Consider the following 20,449-nt stretch of genomic DNA (forward strand, 5'->3'; position numbering starts at 1 on the left):
ATAAGCCTTCCAATCACATCCAAGACCTATCCTTTCTCACAGGCATTTGGGTTGATCATTTTATTGATAGTTAGGAGTAGTGAAATAAGAGGTGAATGATGAGGAAAACCTGTATGACATGTTACAAGAAAGGAAAAAGATGGCAGAGATGGCACCATCCTACATAGCAAGCTGCCACTGGATCAGGAATAGACAGAAATGATAAATTGACACAGATCAGATTCCAAACCCACGGTGTTTCCCTATCCCAAGTGGATCATACCTACTTCTGACAGCTGGCTCGGAGAATAGGATTGTTTTTAGTTTATTCACAGACTTTCACAATACTTATTTACTTTACCATATCAATGAATTCTCATTGACTTCACTCTGAATTAACGAGCGTGGCTGGGTGCACACCAGGGAGGGAGTAGCTGATAGTATGAACAGGGTATTTGTTATTGGCAAATAATAGATTGTCAGTTTGATCATTGTATCAGTACCCAGTACAGTGAATAAATACATGCTAATGGAATAAGGTCTTGTATAAAATAAAGATTGTATAATGACATCCATATTTAGTCAGATAGAGACACTTTTTAAAAATGAGACTAACACATGCAGTAGTCTACTGTCCAGTTCACTAGACAAAAATAGAGCAGTAAATTAACACTTAACATAAGCAGAAAGGATACATGTAGAATCCCCTCAATCTTGAAGGGGAAAATGATTTTTTTAAATGTATTTTTTATATAAACACAGCAATTTCCACCTTGAGACAAAACAAGAACCTGCAGTAATTCAGGTATCAACCCTCCTCCCCTAACTGTAACCTCACAAGTCTTTGTTTACTACCGAGTTCCACCAGATTGCTGGATTAGGAATACTTTGTAGACTAGTGTCCTATCCATTTGAAAGGAGAGTGTTGTTAAAACTTAGCTAGAAAGAGAGTAGTGCTGCTACTGTAATTGGTTTGCAGTAGGATTGTGGTTACAAATACTAAGTTCGTCATTTGCTAGTTCATCTGCACAGTAGATTTCTTAGTTGAGAGAATCTTACAACAATTTTAATAGGTTCTAGATCTGCTATTTCTAGCCAAGACATTTGAATTTAAGGCAAATTATACAAGTCAGTTTAAATTTAGAAGGTTTAGTTCAATTTAAGAGAGGAATTTACATTTTGTAATAAAAGTTTTATTATAGCTCTTTGGCTCCTGGGGACCATTGGCATCTACCTTCTTGGAAAGAAGGGGCAATATAATCTGCGGGAACAGAATTGAAACTAACTAACTCTTCTCCTTGCAGTCGGATGTGATGCTGGCCACATCACTCCCTTGCATACCATTGGCCATGAAACTGACATGCCTTAACTGTGTCAACCCAATGAGCCATTGGGTTGGGGGAAACTTTGGTTTGCTCTCAAGATTATCGTGCGATTACACACTACTTTTGGCTTCCCACACCCTTCTTTCAGTGCGTTTCAAAGAAAGGAATCCTCAAAGGTTCCAGTTCAAATCCTTTTGAGATTATGACAAAGAAAAGGCAGCAGTTGCCATCCAGCAATAGTCATTGCCATTGTATAAAAAGTCTGTAAACTGTACCCAAGAAGAGAGCTGTATTTTGAAACATGATAAATTAAGAGATCTTGAATGGCCCCTACTGAAGAGGAGGCAGCCAGATGTCACTGATTAATAAGCAAAGGCCCAGAAGCAGTTACAAGGCAGTCACAAGAACAACATATTTCAGGAAGTTAGAGTTGTCCCACAGATCTAACCTAAGGTTGCAACTTAAAAACAGTGACTACTAGCCTGAAAACTGGGCCCCATGTTAGATCTCAAATAACCAACCTTTTATTTGAAGAATGTTAGCCTGGGAGGGGCTCTCATCCCACTGAGCAAGCAAGACCCTAGTGATGTTGAGTCTGCTTAAGAAAAGACGGTTACTCACCTTTGTAACTGTTGTTCTTCGAGATGTGTTGCTCATATCCATTCCAGTTAGGTGTGCACGTGCCGCATGCACGTTCGTCGGAAGATTTTTACCCTAGCTACACTCGGTGGGTCGGCAGGGCGCCCCCTGGAGTAGCACCGCTATGGTGCCGGATATATACCCCTGCCGACCCAGCCGCCTTTCAGTTCCTTCTTGCCGACTACTCCGACAGAGGGGAAGAAGGGTGGGTTTGGAATAGATATGAGCAACACATCTCGAAGAACAACAGTTACAAAGGTGAGTAACCGTCTTTTCTTCTTCGAGTGCTTGCTCATATCCATTCCAGTTAGGTGATTCCCAAGCCTTATGTAGGCGGTGGGTCGAGTGAATATGGCAGAATGTAAAAGCGAGCCAAAGGCTGCAGTATCGTCTTGACTGTTGGAACCGAGCAAATGCGAAGCAAGTATACGACAAGGACCAGAGCTGAGCGATAGATCTTGTGGTAGGCACACGAAGTCAGCAACGGCGCAAGATGAAACCTGAGCACTGGTAGCAAATGTGATGTGGTTTGGGGATGTGAGGCCAATCATACAAGCGGGGCACGTCAAGTCACCCAAAGATAGATCCTCGTGAGAGGAAACAGGTAGCCTTTCTTACGGTCTGCTACTGCGACCGAGAGTTAGGGCGGGTTACAAAATGGTTGTGTCCGCTCAACATAAATGGCCAGCGCTCTACAGACGTCCAGGGAGTACAAATTGTTGTCCCATCGCGTTGAGTGTGTAACATGTGAAAGGCCGAACACCTTAGGGAGGAAAGCCGGGTCGTGTGTCATAAACTGCACCTTGTCTTGTGACATAATGTGATGCGGAACCACAATAAGAGGCCCTGAGCTCGAAGACTTCGTCGGCCGCTGTAATGGCTATACAAGCAAGCTGTCTTCCAAGACAGTTAGCAGGGAGCAGGTTCTAACGCGGTTTGGAAAATGGAGGAGACATAAAGTCTGTTAACCCAGTTGAGGTCCAAGGTTGGGGCTGGCCAGTGTAACCAAAGGTTTTATGCGCTGCAAGCCTCCTTAGAGCGAACCTCGAAATCCATAGAGTGCGGAAGCACAAGAGCGACCACCTTAGCTGGGTGGAAGGTAGAGATGGCTGCCAAGGTACCCTCGGATGACACGCTAGCTGTCGCACGCTCAGAGGTATCCATTAAAGGGGATCGAGCTGCAGGTAAGATTTAAGGCGTTTCCACCTCGTAGGAGAAACGCTTCAACCTGCAGGTACGTTGACTGGTGGAAGGCTCCTGACCTCACCACCTGATAGTCAACGTAGCAGCCAACCATGAGGAAGAGACTGCAGGAGTCCGGGCTGGTGAAGTCTGCGCAGTCCTGAGGTATGAGGTCCTGGGTGGGATGGCAGGAGTAATGTGGGTAGGCTATTGACAGCCGGAACAACGTCGGCGTATCAGTGCTGTCCTGGAACATGCTGGATGTGACATGGTGATGCGCTGGCCCTCCTCTGAAAGTGTGCAGCAGAGCCCAATGAAGCGGGGGAAACGGCTGGGAAGGCCATAAAGGTGTTGGCCCTTCACCACGGCATGAGGACAGCGTCGAAGATCGGTCCCCGGGGAGAGACCTTGGAGGACGAAACACCTCGGACATTTCCTGTTGCTCAGCGTAAAGCGAACGGTGCCAGTATGTGGGGAAAATCTTCCACTTGCTGGCAACAGAATGCATCACATCAGGCAGGTGAGCACTCATGAGACACGAAAGACCTGCTGATCGAAGCGCCAAGGAGAAGGATGCTACCCAGATTTACATCGAGTGGGCTATGCATAAAGTCCCAGAGGATGGATGGCCTCCTGACAAAAGGAGGAGACCATGTCCCTCCCAGGTTGTTATGTTAGTACATGGCCATTGCTGCATGGCGTGTAACAGTTGAGACGCCACGGCCTGTCAGCAGCATGGTGCATGAAACCCCAGCACGCCAGGCGGACTGCCTCTCATTTTGACATGAAATGTGGAACGCCAGTCTGAGAAGACCAAGGTCTTAAGCTAGACAGGCTTACTGAGGTGAGCACCGTGAGCCGAGAATGAAGCAATCGTCGTCAGGGGAACAGTGAGGCGCTGGGCGATAGAGCAGCACTCCCTGACCCACACCAGGGGGGAGCTTAGCCACAATTCTAGGGATGCCTAGGAATGCTCGAGGGAATGGTGGACTATCGGACCATTGGCCCTGTGCGGACCGCGTACACCTGATCTGAGCCCAAACTTGAGATGACAGAGGCAGAGCTTAGCGTGTTTGGTTACAAACAGCAGGCAGCCACGGGACCCAGAAAGACCGAGAAAGTGCGACCGAGTCGTTGGGGAAAGTTTGCAGACCTTGGATCGATCGGGTGCCATCGCCTGAAACTGTGGCTGTGGTAAGCAGGATCCAGCAGCTCGGATCCGAGATAGCCCCTAGAATCTAATCTCTGCATGGGAACCAGAGTGGATGTTTCCATAGTGATATCAGGCCTAACATGTGAACAAGGTCTCTTGACGATGCCCACACGCTGAAGTGACGTGGTCTTGGAGTCTCCCATATAAGAATAAGCCAATCGTCCAAATACGGAAAGATGCATATTGACCGTCAGCAGAGGTGGGTGCGACTATGGGCCACACACTGGTTATGCTTGTGGGGCTGTAGAAGGCCAAACAGCAGGACCGTAAACTGGAGTACCGATGGTTGCTAGAAAGTGAGGTATCTCCTGTGCGGAGGGGAGATAGAAATGTGAATATGCGTCCTTCATCATCCGTAGGCGGCATACCAGTCTCCAGATCTTAGGCAGGTATAATGATCCCAGGGATACCATGTGGAACTTCCCACCTTATCATAAACTGGTTGAGTCCTCGTAGGTCTAGGATAGGTCTGAGACCTCCATACGAGTCGGGGATTAGGGAATAAGGGGAGTAATCGCCCCCTTCGTCCATCGGCGTCTGCACCTCTTGTAAGAGGAATTGCGCCCAAGAGGAGTCCCTGAAGAGGGACAGGGCTGGAACAAATTGGAGGTGGTATCCATACTCCACCATGTGTAGGGAACAGTGAACTGAAGTTAACTGGGACCACGCCAAGAGGAAGTAGGAGTGGGATCCTGCTTGTAACCGGTACTCCGCCCTCGGGTGCACCTTTGAAAGTTCGTCTTTGGTCCCCGGTCATGATTGCGAGGGGCCTCGATCTTGGCCCTCTAGGGGTCCTGACGGTCGTCTGTGACCACCTCAGCCGCGCCATCTGCCAAAGTCCTATCTGTGGCTAGGCACAGAGTGTGGCGGTGTGGCCGGGGGTGGAAAGGCCTGCAGTAGGTCGTCGGCGTATGCACGCCGAGAGAGAGCGCATTAGGACCCTGTTGCCCTTCAGGCTTTGCAGCCTGGGGTAGATTTCACCACCAAGAGGCCTTTACCAATAAATGGTAAGTCGTGAAAGGCCGGAGGTTTGAAACCTGAAGCCATGAGATGCTCCTCGTGGTAACGAGGCCTGGAGAGAAGCTCTGGCCGCCTTTTCCCTTCCTCCAAGAGGGCAGTGAACTCTTGTCGGGAGCCTTGATGGAGAAGCTCCATAAATTTATTCACCATTATCCAGGTGTTATGATTATAGGGGCTAAGCAGGGCTTATTTATTTGCCACGCAGGGCTATAAGGCCCTTGCAGAATACACCTTGCGGCTGAGTAGGGTCATTCGCCTAGCCCCCTTCGATTTTGGGGCTAGTGCCTGTTGGCCATGCCGTTCCTTTCTTTCTTTTTTTTTTTTTTTTTAAACCAACTGAATGACCAGTGAGCAGGGAGGAGGATGGACAGACATGTAGTTGTACCCTCCATAGAGTATCGGCATTCGCCTGGATGGTCCGACTAAACGGGTAGGGCCCCTCTAGTGGGGCAACCGCCCATAGAATGTCCACTACTGGGTTCCCTACCTCCGGGACCTCCTGCCCTGGAGGTCCGCATTGAGTGCTACCTTCTGTAGGAGGTCCTGATGGGCTCTCAGGTTGTTGGTGGGCACACCAGAATCGTGGTCCTGAGCATAAGAGCTGTCCGCGTGGGGAGACACTGATGCGTGTCCAGATGGCCATGGAGGTGCTGAAAACCATAGGCAGAGTCTCTGACTCTACCAGACCTTGCCCAACTTGGCACCTGGGACCGGTACCAGAAGGCGCACTGGTACCTGGAACGAGATCCGGACCTGCGACCAGAGCAGTGCCGGGAGGTCGACCGAGATTTCGAGGTTGGGAGCGGCTTCGGGAGTCACAGTGCCTGTAGCAGTGCTGGGAGCCAGAACGGTGCCGAGATTTTCAGGTCGGTGAACGGGACACCTACCTGGGGGCGAGTGCGACCGGTGCCGAGGAGAACAGCATCAGGACTGCAAGTGGCGTCGGGAGGGGGAGCACCGACGGGACTTGGAGTGTCTGCGGGACCGTGATCATGAACGGTGCTGCTCTGCTGCGCTGACAGAGGATGGTCGTATCAAGGAGGCTTGCCAAGAGACTATTACCCGCACCGGTGGTGCCGGGGGTTCAGGCAGCATCTACTCTGTCATGGCAATGAGATCCCTCGCTGTTGGAAATGTCTCCGGCGTGGAGGGAACAGTAAGCTCGACCACAGTGCGTACTGGGGAGCTGTCAGGCACTGGATTCGATGGCCCTTGTGGGACCGGGATCGACGGTGCTGACGTCGCCAGTGCCTCAGCAGGTGTCGGTGCCGGGCGATCCAGCTTAGACAGGTTCTCTGTCTGCGGTGCCGTTCGCACGGGAGCAATAAGCTCGACCACGGCATGCACCGGGGAGCGGCCAGGCCCTGGATTCGACGGCCCTTGTGGGACCGGGATCGACGGTGCCGGCGTTGTCGGTGCTGCGGCAGGTGTTGGTGCCGGGTGATCTGACTTAGACGAGCTCTCTGGCTGCAGTGCAGTTGGCACAGAAGCAGTAGGAGCAGGGAGCTCAACCACAGCGCGTGCCGGGGAGCTGTCAGGCACTGGCAGGAAGAGTCGTGGGCTTCCTCAACCTCAGAGAGGGAGCGGTGCCGAGTTGACTTCAGTGTCGGTAACGGCTGGTGCCGAGGAGGTGCTTCTATCCGCACTCGGTGCAGAAGGTGGAGGGGAAATGAAAGTGCCGCTCCATTTTGTTCTCGGCTTAAACGCCTTGCAAATGGGGCACTTAGCTGTGAAATGTGATCCCCCGAGGCACCGTAAACAGGAGTCATGTGGATCTCCTGTCACCAATGGCCTGAGGTCGGCCAAGCATGGTCTAAAGAACCGTGAATGAGCGGCATGGGCTCCGCAACGGTTGCGGGGAAGGGGCTCTCCCCGAACCTGCTAACTATTATAAACTAACTATGCTTGTAAAGAAAAAACGATAGTATATAAAAATATAATTAAAAGATTTGTTACTACATACAACAAGAACTATGAGTCTAGGGAAGCGGAGGTCAGCTAAGCTGCGCTCCACTGTTCAACGACTGACAGGGTGGGTAAGAAGAAACTGCGAAGGGCGGCTGGGTCGGCAGGGGTATATATCCGGCACCATAGCGGCGCCACTCCAGGGGGTGCCCTGCCGACCCACCAAGTGTTGCTAGGGTAAAAATCTTCCGACTAACGTGCACGCAGGGCGCGCACACCTAACTGGAATGGATATGAGCAAGCACTCAAAGAAGAAGGTTAGACGTTACAACTTCATTGTTGCTCACTCTGATTTCAACCAGCCAGGTGCCAAAACAGAAGCTCTGTGGCAGACACCAAAGCATTAGCAGAATAGCAGAGCTGTCTCTAACTACATTATTAGATCTCCATTCAGCTTCACTTATAGATCAAAACAGTAAAAAAATAATAATAAAACATCTGCAGCTGTAGGGCTCCATACAGAAGGCAGGCAATGCTCCTTTAGTAATTACTTCATTACCATAAATAAGTGCTACTCACTTCCGCCCTTTAAAGTTTACATCAGGGGTCTCAAACAAAATTTACTTTAGGGCCAGTGCCAATCCTCAAATCCTCCCAGCGCGCCAATAATGTCACTCAAGCTAATCAAAATTCTGCCCCCGCCAAACTCTGCCCCCACCTGCCTAAGGCTCTGGGAGCAGGTCCGGGGTAGGGGATTGGAGTGCAGGCTCAGGGAGTGAGTTTGGGTGCAGAAGGGGTGAGAGCTTGGGCTCTGGGAATTTGGGTGCTGGGTGCAGGCTCTCGGCTGGGGGTGCAGGAAGAGGAGATGGGTTGCAGGCTCTGGGAGGAAGTTTAGGGGCTACGGGGGGGTACAGGTTCTGGGAGGACGTTTGGGGCCAGGAGGCAGTATGTGTGGAAAGGGGTGGGGTGCAGGATCTGGGAGGGGATCAGGAGTGCAGTGCTTACCTAGGGCGCCAGGAGGGCTGGGGCAACTCTGCACACTGCTGCCTCCAGGCACCACCCCCACAGCTTCTGATTGGCTGCAGGGGCACTTAGGGTGGGGGCAGCATGTGGAAGCACAGCCCCTCCCCGGGGCCAGCAGCATGGGTGCGCTGCCGGGCCCCTGGTATGGAGCGCCCGGGGGTAGCAGGTGGGGGCAAGGGAGAGGCCTGGCCCCAAATCTGCTGGAGCCCCGCGGGCCACAGATCACCCACGGGCTGGGAGTTTGAGACCCTTGATTTACATCATGAGCAGACCCCATGCATCCTCACACATCATTCTATGTGAGTCAAGCAGGGCTTTATGATCAATATGTTGGACTCCAGGATTATCCTTTTGAGTGGATGTGCAACACAGTTGTCAGTGTCAAAACCTGAAACCAAAGTTTTTAAAATGGTCTTAATGTTCTCCAGTCAGCAGTCTCCTTTACTGCCCTACTGAAAGAAAGGAGGGTTAAAGTGGGGCTGTAGATGGATAGGTTGTGGCCTGCCTTGTGCAGGAGGTCAGACTAGATGATCATATTGGTCCCTTCTGACCTATGAGTCTATGAGTCTATGAGGTTTTCAATGACATTTGCTTAAACTACCAAACCCTAGGATATATTAGCCAATTATTCTCCCTTTCTGGAGACAGTAGATCCTATCAAATGAGATATTCCTTACCTACTTTCATAAGCCAGGAGGAATAAGGCTCTCATCCATGAATGGCAAACCTAGTCTTCCACACCCTCATGAGGCATGCCCTGGGGTGATGCTGAAACCCAAGCAGGGGAAATTTGTGTTTCCTTGCTCTGGTTGTCTCTGGAACAAGTCAAAGATAGAAGAATGGCCACAGCTGTCACATCTGCCTGGTGTATCCAGACTACTTCCTCAACCTGAATAACTGCCGAGCAATTAGTTATTGCATCCATGGCAGTCTGTTTCCTCTCGATCTCTACAATAGCCCTTTGGATAACCCTGCATCCAGACTCAAGCGTGTTGTCACTTAGGCCAGTACCTCTTCACCAGCATGCCGGACTCCTTCTCTGTCAGTTAGCCATATGTTCTGGCTTACAGGTAATGTTGTCAACAGCTGATGACAGCCAGCATTCCCCATGAGATGCTTGATAGTATCTTTCTGCTGGGTATAGGTTCTTTAACATTTGCAGAATCCGCTGGAATAGACTTCCTGGGGATATTCAAGATGAGCCTCTACTTTGAGAGTTGTATTGGTAGATTACACCAATGCAACTATACAAACAAAGCAGGTCCACCCATGAAAACTCTGGGGCCCTCTAGGTTTTCAATTAACCATGGGAAAGCAGTTACCTTAATACAAGACCAAGCTGCTGATGAGTTAATGCAAACAGTACAATCACTTACTGTCCACTACCATAGACATCTTGGCATCAAGCCGCCCACTCCCTACACACTAGGGCTTTGGAGCTGTGCTGTGGCTCCACTCCAGCTCCAGGCAAAAAACCTGCAGCTCCACTGCTCTGGAGCCACTCTGTGCTCCAGCTCTGGGCTCTGCTCCAAAGCCCTGCTCCACACTGACCTAGAGGATCATCGGGGTCATAGCTGAACTATGGCAGATGAAGCACACAGGCAGAAAGTCACAACACCAATGGCACAAAAATTCTGAATGCATCTACACAGGGGCGGCTCCAGGAATTTTTCCGCCCCAAGCACGGCAGGCAGGCTGCCTTCTGCAGCACGCCTGCGGGAGGTCTGCCGAAGCCGCAGAACCAGCGAACCCTCCACAGGCAAGCCACTGAAGGCAGCCTGCCTGCCACCCTCACAGCGCAGGCAGAGCACCCCCTGCGGCTTGCTGCCCCAAGCATGCGCTTGGCGTGCTGGGGCCTGGAGCCGCTCCAGCGTCTACCAGTAGCATAAACAACTCTTCCAGAACTACACCACCCTAGTAAAGGAGGAAAAATGAACCTTTTACTCCCCCACAGTCAATGCAGCAGACTTATGGCCAGTACAGTGAACTAGCTTATCATCCCAAACTGCATAGGCCAGAAATCCAACCTGAGTATCAACCGCTGTAAAAAAACAAAAACAAAAACAAAACAAAACAAAAAACACAAAAAACCCACTATCAGCACACTTTGATAGTTCCATGCGTATTCATTTGATCTTAACTGGGAAAGAAAACTCCACCCCAACCCCATTGTATTATTTACCCCATCACCTTTGATTGAGCTGCCCTACCCTCAACCCCATTGTATTATTTACCCCATCACCCTTGATTGAGCTGCCCTACCCTCAACCCCATTGTATTATTTACCCCATCACCCTTGATTGAGCTGCCCTACCCTCAACCCCATTGTATTATTTACCCCATCACCCTTGATTGAGCTGCCCTACCCCCAAACACAAGTGCCAAAATTCAAGGAACCCTGAAAAATATTACTGCCACAACTTGGGCAACAAATCCACCCCTCTCCTGACTGTTAAAAGCCAGTGAACAACTATGGTCACTGTTGTTAAAAGTTTTCAATGCCTTTTTCAGGGAAGAACCCTTACCCAAATGCAATAGTTTGATCAACCCTCAAGAAACCACCATTTGATCTTGGAAGACCTGTCCAATTACCATCTCACCTGAAACATCCCATTCCTGGACAAAACAATTGAGAAAATAGAAGCCAGCAAGCTCCAACATGTAACATCAGCCAACATCCTGGATGCCTCACAAATCAGGGTTCAGAGCAGGGCACAATGCATAGACAGCACTAATGGTCTTAGAGGAGCACTTCAGTCAGTGAACACAGGCAAAATCTCCACACTCAATGCTGAGCCTCTCCTCAGCTTTTGACACAATAAAACACAAAAGTTAGCCTGCTTACATCAAACAATAGAAGATGGCCCAGCACTGCAGTGGTTTTAATCATTCCTCTCCAGCACAATTCAAAGTGGTGATGGGTAATTGCTGCTTGTCTCTGCAGGCCATCACCTGCATGATCCCACAGTGATCCCCTCTTCAATATCTACACTAGAAAATACTGTGAGATGCTATGGACTCAGATGCCAACAATATGCAGACGACACTGTCTTATTCAGCATTGATACAGTCACCACTGCTATGGGTATGTCTACACTGAGTTAAAAAACTCTGCAGCACAGTCTCAGAGCTCAGGTAAGTTGACTCAGTCTTATGGGGCTTGGACTGCAGGGCTATAAAATTACAGTGTAAAATGTTCCCACTCAGGCTGGAGCATGGGCTCTGAGACTCACTTCCCTCATGGGCTGCTAAGCCGCATCAATAGAAACATTGCAAGATATGCTTTCAATCTCCCACAGAAGGTTATGAATCTTAAGAATGAAGCTTTGTGGTATTTCACAAATGGAAACTTTACAAGTAGTGGTGTAACTGCCCATCTCAACCTTCTGCTGGTCTGAGAGGAAGGATTTGAACCATCTCCACATATTCTTAGCAGCATCCAGTGGCAAAAGAAATATAAGACTGAAATTCTGCAGACATCCAGTAGATGAGCAAGTATTAAGCAGTTTTCAACGACAGTTTTCTTCCACTAATATACAAAACAATTGTGCCATCGCCTGGTCTAGAGCTTTGCTGGACCATTTTCTGGCTGCCTTGGAGAATGTGTGAACTTCCATGACTGTCCGTATTTTCCATTTCTGAGCAAAAAGATAGTAGTGTGAAGTATGTAGCACCAAGAACCTATTTATCGCATATTGGTCAGACAATAGTAAGTTTTAAGGTGGGAGGTAGACTTCTAATCCTTCCTTAGTGCAGTCTTTTTACTGGAAGATTCAGGCAGCCTTTCAGTCACAAAGATGACCATAAAACAGTCACAAGTGGTGACTTGCACTTTGTTCAGTGTTTATTGGATGTCCTACATAAGTAGGCCAAATTCTGAAAAGAGCAATAATCTAGGCACATGGCTGTCTAATCCAGTCACTAAGATAGTACAATTGCTATAAAATTGTCAGTGGTGGACTGAGTTCTGTAAGACAAGGCAGCCCAGTTACCTGTGGTTTCCTGCCCAGAATAGCTCTACTGGGTATTGCTGGAGTCTCCAGCCTCCACATAGTTCTCAGCGCAACAGAGAACTCCCATTAGTTGAGGCAACTGAAATTCCCAGCTTATGGAGCAGGGAGACTAGTTCAAGTACACCCTCCCAACAGGGCAAAGTGAGTCAAGTTTTTAATTTAGAATAATGTTGCCCCCTTTATCTCCTCACCACCACATACTAAACTCTATCTACAAACTTAACAAATTCTACACATTTCAGCAGTTGCTGCTGGACACAGTTTATCCAAGAGCTCCCACAAGCATGAAGTATAGATTGAGTTAGCATTGTAGCTTAGGCACAATCCTTCATTTTGCAAATTGATTGTGTCAAACCCCACTCCTATAGAGGTAGCTGGTGGCAACAGACAGACTGTCAAACAGCTGCTAAACAGCTTTCAAAACATGTAAATCAGAACGCAGATGATGCAAGTCTCATTTGCAACACAACTGCAAGCACCAACAATGTAAGCAAGATATAGTGGGATTTCTTTAGTCAGTTAACTGGTACTAAGGATTTGGAGCTGCTCTGTACTAGATGGTACTGTATCTTGTCCAGGTTATTGAGAAATTTAGTGCATGAATGTTGGGGTAACAGAGGGTTGTCAGGAAAAATGAGGAAGGGAAAGAATGCTGAGGGGTGACTTATCTTAAGCCAAATAGGCACAGAAGATCAAAAGGACTGTAGCAGGGTTAAAAATCGGCACTTAAATGTGTGTTTGTGTTGGGAGTTAATTATTGCTGTTCAAAACTGCACTGAAACATAGGACCCATCTGAGAGGGTGGCTGAAGAAGTTAGGCCTGTTAAAGTTAGCAGGGGATGGTAAGGTATACATGCCTGCAGACCAGTTTAAAAGTCTTTCCGTTAATGCTTTTTTTTTTTTTAAATTGGAAAATAATTTTCAGAAAGTAGCTGATCACTACATCCCATTGATCACAGCCTCCCAAAGGCAGTCAGACCTGCAGGGTAACAGTTGCTACATAGGGTACTGTAGTACAGGGGTCAGTTTAAGTGGCAGAATTCTATGGTGGAATGTAAAAAGGTACAATGCCTAAAACATAAGGGAACACACCCAGCCTAGACGGGACAGAGCTGCAGCTAGCCCTGAAACTGACAACTAGCTAAAAGTTAAATAATTAGTATCATTTATCAGAAAGTTGCATTTCAGCAGCTGATGTTTTATGTCAATATTTTTGTAAATGTGTACCTACCCTAATCAAGCATTCAAAGCACAGAGCCAGGACAACCTCATCACTGATGAATAATTGGGTTAGCAAACGTATGCTGTATCAAGACACAGGAAGACACATCTAAAGCTTTAATGAAACATGGAAGTGTATTAAGTTATTGATTACATTTACATATTTAAATGATCCTACTTACAGTAATACTACTTAAGATACAATATTTGGTAAAAACAGCTAATATATTTAAGTCTTCAAGTTTTGGTAATGTTTTCTACCAAGTGTAAGAGTAGAAAGCAAGGTTTCCATAGATGAATAAGTGTCCTTAATCAGAAAAAATCCAATTGGCTGCAAAATACAAACTTACTATGATGGATTGCTGACATCTACAGAAAATGCAGTATTAAAAAGGTATTTTAATGTATATTTACAAGAAACTGCTTAGTAGTTTGTTCCAATATGGAGATCAGTTACTTGATTAATTAAGAAGGATGTGCCTAGGCTTGTCTTTGCTTTAATGCACCAGAAATAATCCCTCCACAAAAAGTGTACTAGAAAAATATACAACTGTACAATAGGAAGAGGATAGAAAAGTTGAATACCGTGGAAAAAATTTATTAGTCTATACAGGTGAGTCTTCTGAAACAGATAAACCATTGGCTGTTTACAGTAAACCCAAGTGAAATACTCATTGCAATAGTATTTTCCCCAGAGATCCAAAAGCAATGTGACTTTCCCCATACTTAGTGTCTGACAGGAAATTATGTTTCTGAACAAATAGCCACACAAAGCAGTTGTGCGATATAGGCCTTCATAGCCATAAGTGAGCTACAGTTTGAGATATATATATGTACATTACCAATGCTTAGGAAAAGAGTGTCTGGACTTAAGTGTGGCAAGCTGATTCTCAATGAAAGAATAAAAAAAAAAAAAAGACACCATTCAAATCCTTGGCCAAAAAATGAAGACTCTACAGCAGGACTACAGTGGGCAGCATCATAAAGACTACTGTGCAAGAATGCCATAAATTTAATAGATAAATATGACAGGATTAAAACGCCAGTTAAACAATCAAGTTATCAACTGAAGTGATGATTTTTTTTTTAAAAAATCCCCTAATGTGTTTGCTCAACTTCTCAAAGGAAATATTAGAAATCTCTTCAAAAAGTGTTCAGTTTAACTATAAACTGGCAGAGGCCATAGTTTAGATAGCTCTGCTTAATGAAAAAGAATTTGTAACAGACTTGGCTGTAAGAATTGTGTAATCATGTTGTTTATGTTATACAGTACCAACAAGGACAAGCATTTATCAGTAAAAGATATCACATTTTAGCTTGCATCATTTTTAGGATGTGTGCATATAAAGCAATTCTATAATTCTAACAGTACTTAAACAAAAAAAATCCAGACAAAAAGCAGACAGAATGCAGCAAAGTATATTTGATAGATGGATTTTTTTTTTTTTTTTTTTTAAGAGTAGTTACATGATGAATGTATAAGGTCATAAAATTTGAGTGCATTTGTTCTTGCACACTATTTTATGCTACATATAAAAACCTGAAGATTGCAAGATGGGCATGCTTACCATAACATTTTTCAACTGGGAAAGCTGCTGAGCATGTTTTCCTACAAATGTTCACCACCATGATACAAAACAAATATGTGCAAACTGCAAGGTCCCTAAAAATAGCAGTTAATGAATTTACAGAAAGGTGACACTATCTGTTTAAATATGCAAGAGGATAAGCTTCCCAGAGTTTATAACATAGAGCAGTATCCACCACAGGCTCTTTCTCCATAGCTTTCTTCCTGATTTGATAACTTTACGCCTCGGTTTTGGCTCTCACTTTCCCACAGTCCAGGAGTCTGAATGATTTTTTCAACAAGTTCTTCAAAGGCACACTGAACACCATCACATGTTTTTGCACTTGCCTCTGGGGGAAGAGAGATTTAAGAAGTCAAGCAAGCATTAATGTATCTTTCACCATCTTCTTACTTTAACTGGAGAGAACCAACAGGTGTTAAACTCAACATGCATCCTACACTTTTGGTACAGAAGGGAAAGTAGTCACAGATGAACAGCAAGTCCTAGTAGTTAAGGCAGTAAGATGACTGACTCTCTACAGACAGATATGAGCTTTCACATGCTATGTGAAATATTATTCTAACAATTGGCATGTTCAAGTTTTTTTGTTGTTTTTTTTTTTAAACTTGAAAGTCTAGCAATGTTAAAGGGTCTATTATACTTTACAGAACAGCCTTGTACTGACATAAAACAAGTCTTGTAATAAGCTAGGTACTGAGTTAGCAGGATATATGGTCTAGTCATTAAGAGTAGTCACAGTGAGTGAAGTTTCTACTAGACATCACCAAGTTTAATCCCACTTAGAGAGGTTTCTTAATATGGGAGAATGGAATAGAGAATGGTATTAGGAACATAAAGCAGTCTTTATTTTGACCACAGCATTTAGATATAAAGGTAATGGATGCACTGGGAGCGTACAGACTGAAAAAAACGACTCCAGCTCCAGTCAGGCAGTTTCATCTGCCATGAGTCTAGAAATTTGGTTAGACTCATTTTAAGACCAGTCTAAACAAGATGGGAATACCTATCTTGAGGATGTTGAGGCTTAAGTTACATTTTTTAAAGCACTTAAACAATGCAGCTGAAAGGTACTATTAGATTAGTCAGCTGATACAGTAAAATTTTCACCTTGGCGATCCTGGAAAAATGGAATCTAACCACAGTTTTATTTGTTACATAATGGTAACTTAAAATATCATGTAGGCTTTACATATATCTTCAAGAGCATACCTATGAACAACATGGAATGTTTTCTTGCAAATTTGAGACCTTCATTCCTGTCAACTGCACGGTTTTCCTGCAAGAAGAAACAGTACATTATATGCTGTGACAGAAGTATAAGTATAAAACTACTGAAGATAATTTTTCCAAGTTTGCTTACCTTATCAATCTTGTTTCCAACTAACATTTTAACTATGTCATTCCTTGTGCAGTATGTCTCCAATTCATTTAGCCAATTGTCCAGTTTGACAAAGGTGTCTCTTCTTGTGACATCATAAACTGAAAAATATTGCCAATGGTCACTAACCTTATTTAACACCTTATTTTAAAGACGTTTCCAAATAATTTATTGCAACTATTAAGTGACTGCAGACATTCAAAATCTGATTTATTTTTTAAAAGATTTGTAGACAGATCAGCATAATTTCAAGTTATTGCACATACAACAGGACACGAATGGGGCTGAGAATCCTCTTAGAGCCAAGGTGCTCTGTATTTAAGGCTAACAATCACCAAAATTATTTTTGCCCCTAGATTTTTTGTCCACCGTTCAACTCCAGCAACAGCGAAAACAGACATTGTGCTCCAAGTGCCTAGTAAGGAGGCTTCCAACACACAGTGAGGCAAATATCCAAAAGCAAAGCAATAGTTATCTTCAGAGGGCAGATGCAAGAAGTAAGGTTTTTTGACCCAGTTCTCCTTTCCTTCTGTCTGAAGCACAGACTTCTTAATCAAAACCACAGTCTTTTCTAAATGACATTGGGGTGTGATAAAAAGGTCATCACTGTTGGGAGCACAATGGATGATATGTTTTATTTAACTAAAATATTGAGACTTGTCTACATGGCACTGTTCATCTTGATTATGGGGGAGTGTGCATTGTTGGTACCTTTTAGTATGTGCCAGCAGAGTTTACATGGGATAGTAAGAGCACAACATTTTAGCGTGCTCTACATTTCACATCCCTGTAGTCAGAACTGTGACGCGGTGTATACAAGCTGTGATGGATTTCTTTTGGAAAGAAGGGAGGTGGTTTCCTGATGGAAAGAGATGCTCAGGATACTTAGATACTCCAGTAACTGGGAGCATTGAACTAGAAGCCAAGAATTTCAGTATTGAACAGCCAAACATAGTTGGAGAAGAATTAGTTGGTCTTTAACTTTTTCAAAAAACTAGAAAAAAAAAAATCAAAGGTTTTAAAGTGGTACATTGAGTAGCATTACTTACCTAGGATAACACCCTGTGCTCCTCTATAGTAGCTGGGCGTTAATGTTCTGAACCGCTCCTGACCTGCAGTATCCTAAAAATATTCAGAACGTTTTCCATTACTGTACTTGCACAAAATAATCTACTCTATGTGCTACTGAAAGAAAGTACAGCATCTGCAAGATCTAATTAACACGATGATAAAGAAACTTCAGAACAATCATGGAATATAGCACCAAAGGAATCAAGTTTAATTACCTTTAGATGAAATACAATTAAGATTAGATGCAGAGTTGATAAGACTTTTGCTTTAGGAAGTGGCTTTTAAATTCTCAGCATTTAAGTAAAATAAGCCACTCTACAATTATATAGGGCACTCACTTCCACTAAGGCTATTGCTGCTCTACAGCTAGCAGGCAAGTGAGACACCAGTGCAACAGTTTCACTTGTTTCTAAGTGAACATTTTAGGTTTGCAAAACACTGCAAAGTCTCATGATAACAAGATAATATATGGCTTTTCACTGCCCAGTATTTGATAATTAGCTTCAAACCACAGAAAACATGTTTAACACGAATAGGGAAAACCAAGCAGAAGTACCAAAAAATTGATCATGTTCCTTCTTAAACTGAAGTAGCTTGTGAAATCAGATTTATATCTTAGGACTTTATGAACTTAAAGGACGAATGGGTCTGCAGAGACCAAGTACTAAAATACTGATTACATATGCTTGGTTGTAGATACTTTATGCATGCATCAGAAACAGAGAAGCTCATTCACTCAAACTTTGTCCCAGTTTAGAAGCGTATTGCTTACAAACAAGTAAATGCCACTCAATCTACCTCCAAAAGAGCAGTCATTCCAATAACTAAGATATCAGCAACGTTTTTCCATTCAGATTCAAAATTCACTCCACCACCATAGATCCTGAATATTCAAGGCTCAATGTGAGTGGAGTGCAGAACACTTTGGTGAAGAGAAAAGTCTACCCCCACCCCCATACTCCCCATCTCAAACCAGAGCCAGAGCACAGGATTCCTTTGCAAACACCTCTCACCAGTCTACACCTGGGGACTGTTATCCAGGCCACCTGAACCACAGAAATGCAGAACTCTGGCCCCTCCACCAGCCCGTTTCCCTACCAGACACCACTGTGGTTTTCTAGACTGGCATGGAGATCGTACCACTGTACATGGGTGCACAGAAACCAGTAATCTTCCTAGCACTTACTGAACATGTTTTATGCCGCATTCTTGAGTTTAGCATGGACCATGAGTGACTGTAGTGGTCACAGAGAGAGCCAGCAGTTTTATAACTTAGGTTTGTGTTTTGGAGATGCAGGGCATAAAGGGAAAGATAACTTCTCTTTTCTTTTGAGTAGGATTCTCTCTACGAATGATTCAGCCTGTCTCTTCAGGAAAGAGTATGCAGGTGTCCTATCTGGCTCATTTTCTTCCTCCCAGGAAAGAGTTCTGCTGCTCTGTGACTCTTGCCTCAGAGAGGAAATGTTCCATTGACTCCTGTTCTCTCTCATATGCTTATGAGGCCCTTATATCGCTGTGTCCATTTTCTCAGGCCTGGTCTACACTGGGAGGGGAGGAATTAGCTGAAGTTGAATAACTTAAATCATGTTATTCACGTAGCTAAGTTGACATACTTAGATCTACTTACTGCAGTGTCTTCACTATGGTGAGTCAACTGCTGCCGCTCCCCCATCGACTCTGCCTGCACCTCTCACTAAGTTGGAGTACAGGACTCGACAGGAGAGCTCATGGGGAAATCGATTTATCGCATCTAGACTAGACATGACAAATCGATCCCCACTGGATCAATCGCTGCCCACCGATCTGGCCAGTAGTGAAGACATACCCTCAGGAGTCATATCCACTCTACTTTGCTTGATCGAGGATGTGTTTGGAGATCTGACTGTAAGCGCCTACCTCAGAGCCTACAATTTGGTACTTGACGTATGCAGCACTTTTGCTATCAAAGCAAGGGAAGTATCCTCGATCTGTATTTTTCTCCCTCCTATACTCTGCTTCTTTCATCAGACAGCCATCACCAGAATTGCTCCATTTTGCTTAGCAGTGAAAGATAGAGTTTCAAGCAGCCCGCCACCACAGAGCAACTGACAGCCCTGGAATTCCAGTGGTTGTTCTATAACAGAGGTGGAGTCTGTGATCATAAAACACGAGCCCTGTGTGACAAAGCAGGGGGTTTTCTGTGTTTTCCAGGGGGTTGCATGCAGAGGGGGTGAGACTCAGTGTCCCTGGGTGTTACTGGTTTAACAAGGTGAGGAGAGAGGGAGTTTGTTGTTACAGAGGACCGGAGAGGGAACTTGGGACCCCAGCTGATGGCCTGGAGAATGGATACCCCGGAGACTGACTCCTGTGCTGAGTCTCCAGGTCACCACAGCTGGTTCTGGCCAGTGGGAGGACAATGGGCTACAAAGAGAGGACCCCAGTGACCTGACCGGCTGGTTCTGGCCAGAGGAGAGCTGAGAGGAGAGGAGACCCAAGCCTTCCTGTTTACAAACCTGTTTACCTGGAGAGTAGACAATGGAAAGAGGCGGGACTTGAGGCTGGGCATATTGGAGGCCCAGCTGGGAAGCAGAGGGTGGGACTGGAGAGAGGGAACAGGCAGAGTCCACCTGGCTGCAGGAAGACTGGGATATGCTGGGCTGAAGGAGGCCAGGCTTGAGGCCCTGAGAGTTTCCTGTGCTGTGTTCGACTCATAGACTCATAGGTCAGAAGGGACCAATATGATCATCTAGTCTGACCTCCTGCACAAAGCAGGCCACAGAACCCTACCCATCCACTTTTATAAAAAACCCCAACCTACGTCCGAGTTATTGAAGTCTTCAAATTGTGGTTTGAAGACCTCAAGCAGAGAGTCCACCAGCAAGTGACCCATGCCCCACGCTGCAGGGGAAGGC

The 20,449-nt window shown here is 45.6% G+C and overlaps 1 protein-coding gene and 1 long non-coding RNA gene across 2 annotated transcripts in view; one reads left to right on the forward strand and one right to left on the reverse strand.

Moving 5' to 3' along the window:
* The first annotated feature begins 351 nt into the window (after nucleotides 1-351).
* Nucleotides 352-7,969, forward strand: LOC142046190 (uncharacterized). Its single transcript, XR_012655089.1, has 2 exons — nucleotides 352-1,916; nucleotides 7,586-7,969. It is a non-coding gene; the product is annotated as an uncharacterized LOC142046190 (long non-coding RNA).
* Nucleotides 7,970-14,102: 6,133 nt separating this feature from the next.
* Nucleotides 14,103-20,449, reverse strand: part of RAB18 (RAB18, member RAS oncogene family) — a 25,750-nt gene continuing 19,403 nt past the window's right edge. The window contains exons 3-6 of the mRNA XM_075062278.1: nucleotides 17,537-17,609; nucleotides 16,470-16,588; nucleotides 16,319-16,385; nucleotides 14,103-15,437 (exon numbers count right to left, since the gene is read on the reverse strand). Coding sequence (XP_074918379.1) covers nucleotides 15,262-15,437; nucleotides 16,319-16,385; nucleotides 16,470-16,588; nucleotides 17,537-17,609 — 435 coding nt within the window. The 3' untranslated portion in view covers nucleotides 14,103-15,261. The remainder of the gene's footprint in view (nucleotides 15,438-16,318; nucleotides 16,386-16,469; nucleotides 16,589-17,536; nucleotides 17,610-20,449) is intronic.

The sequence above is a fragment of the Chelonoidis abingdonii genome, chromosome 2 (genome assembly GCF_003597395.2).
Source record: "Chelonoidis abingdonii isolate Lonesome George chromosome 2, CheloAbing_2.0, whole genome shotgun sequence".
Classification (NCBI taxonomy): Eukaryota; Metazoa; Chordata; order Testudines; family Testudinidae; genus Chelonoidis; species Chelonoidis abingdonii.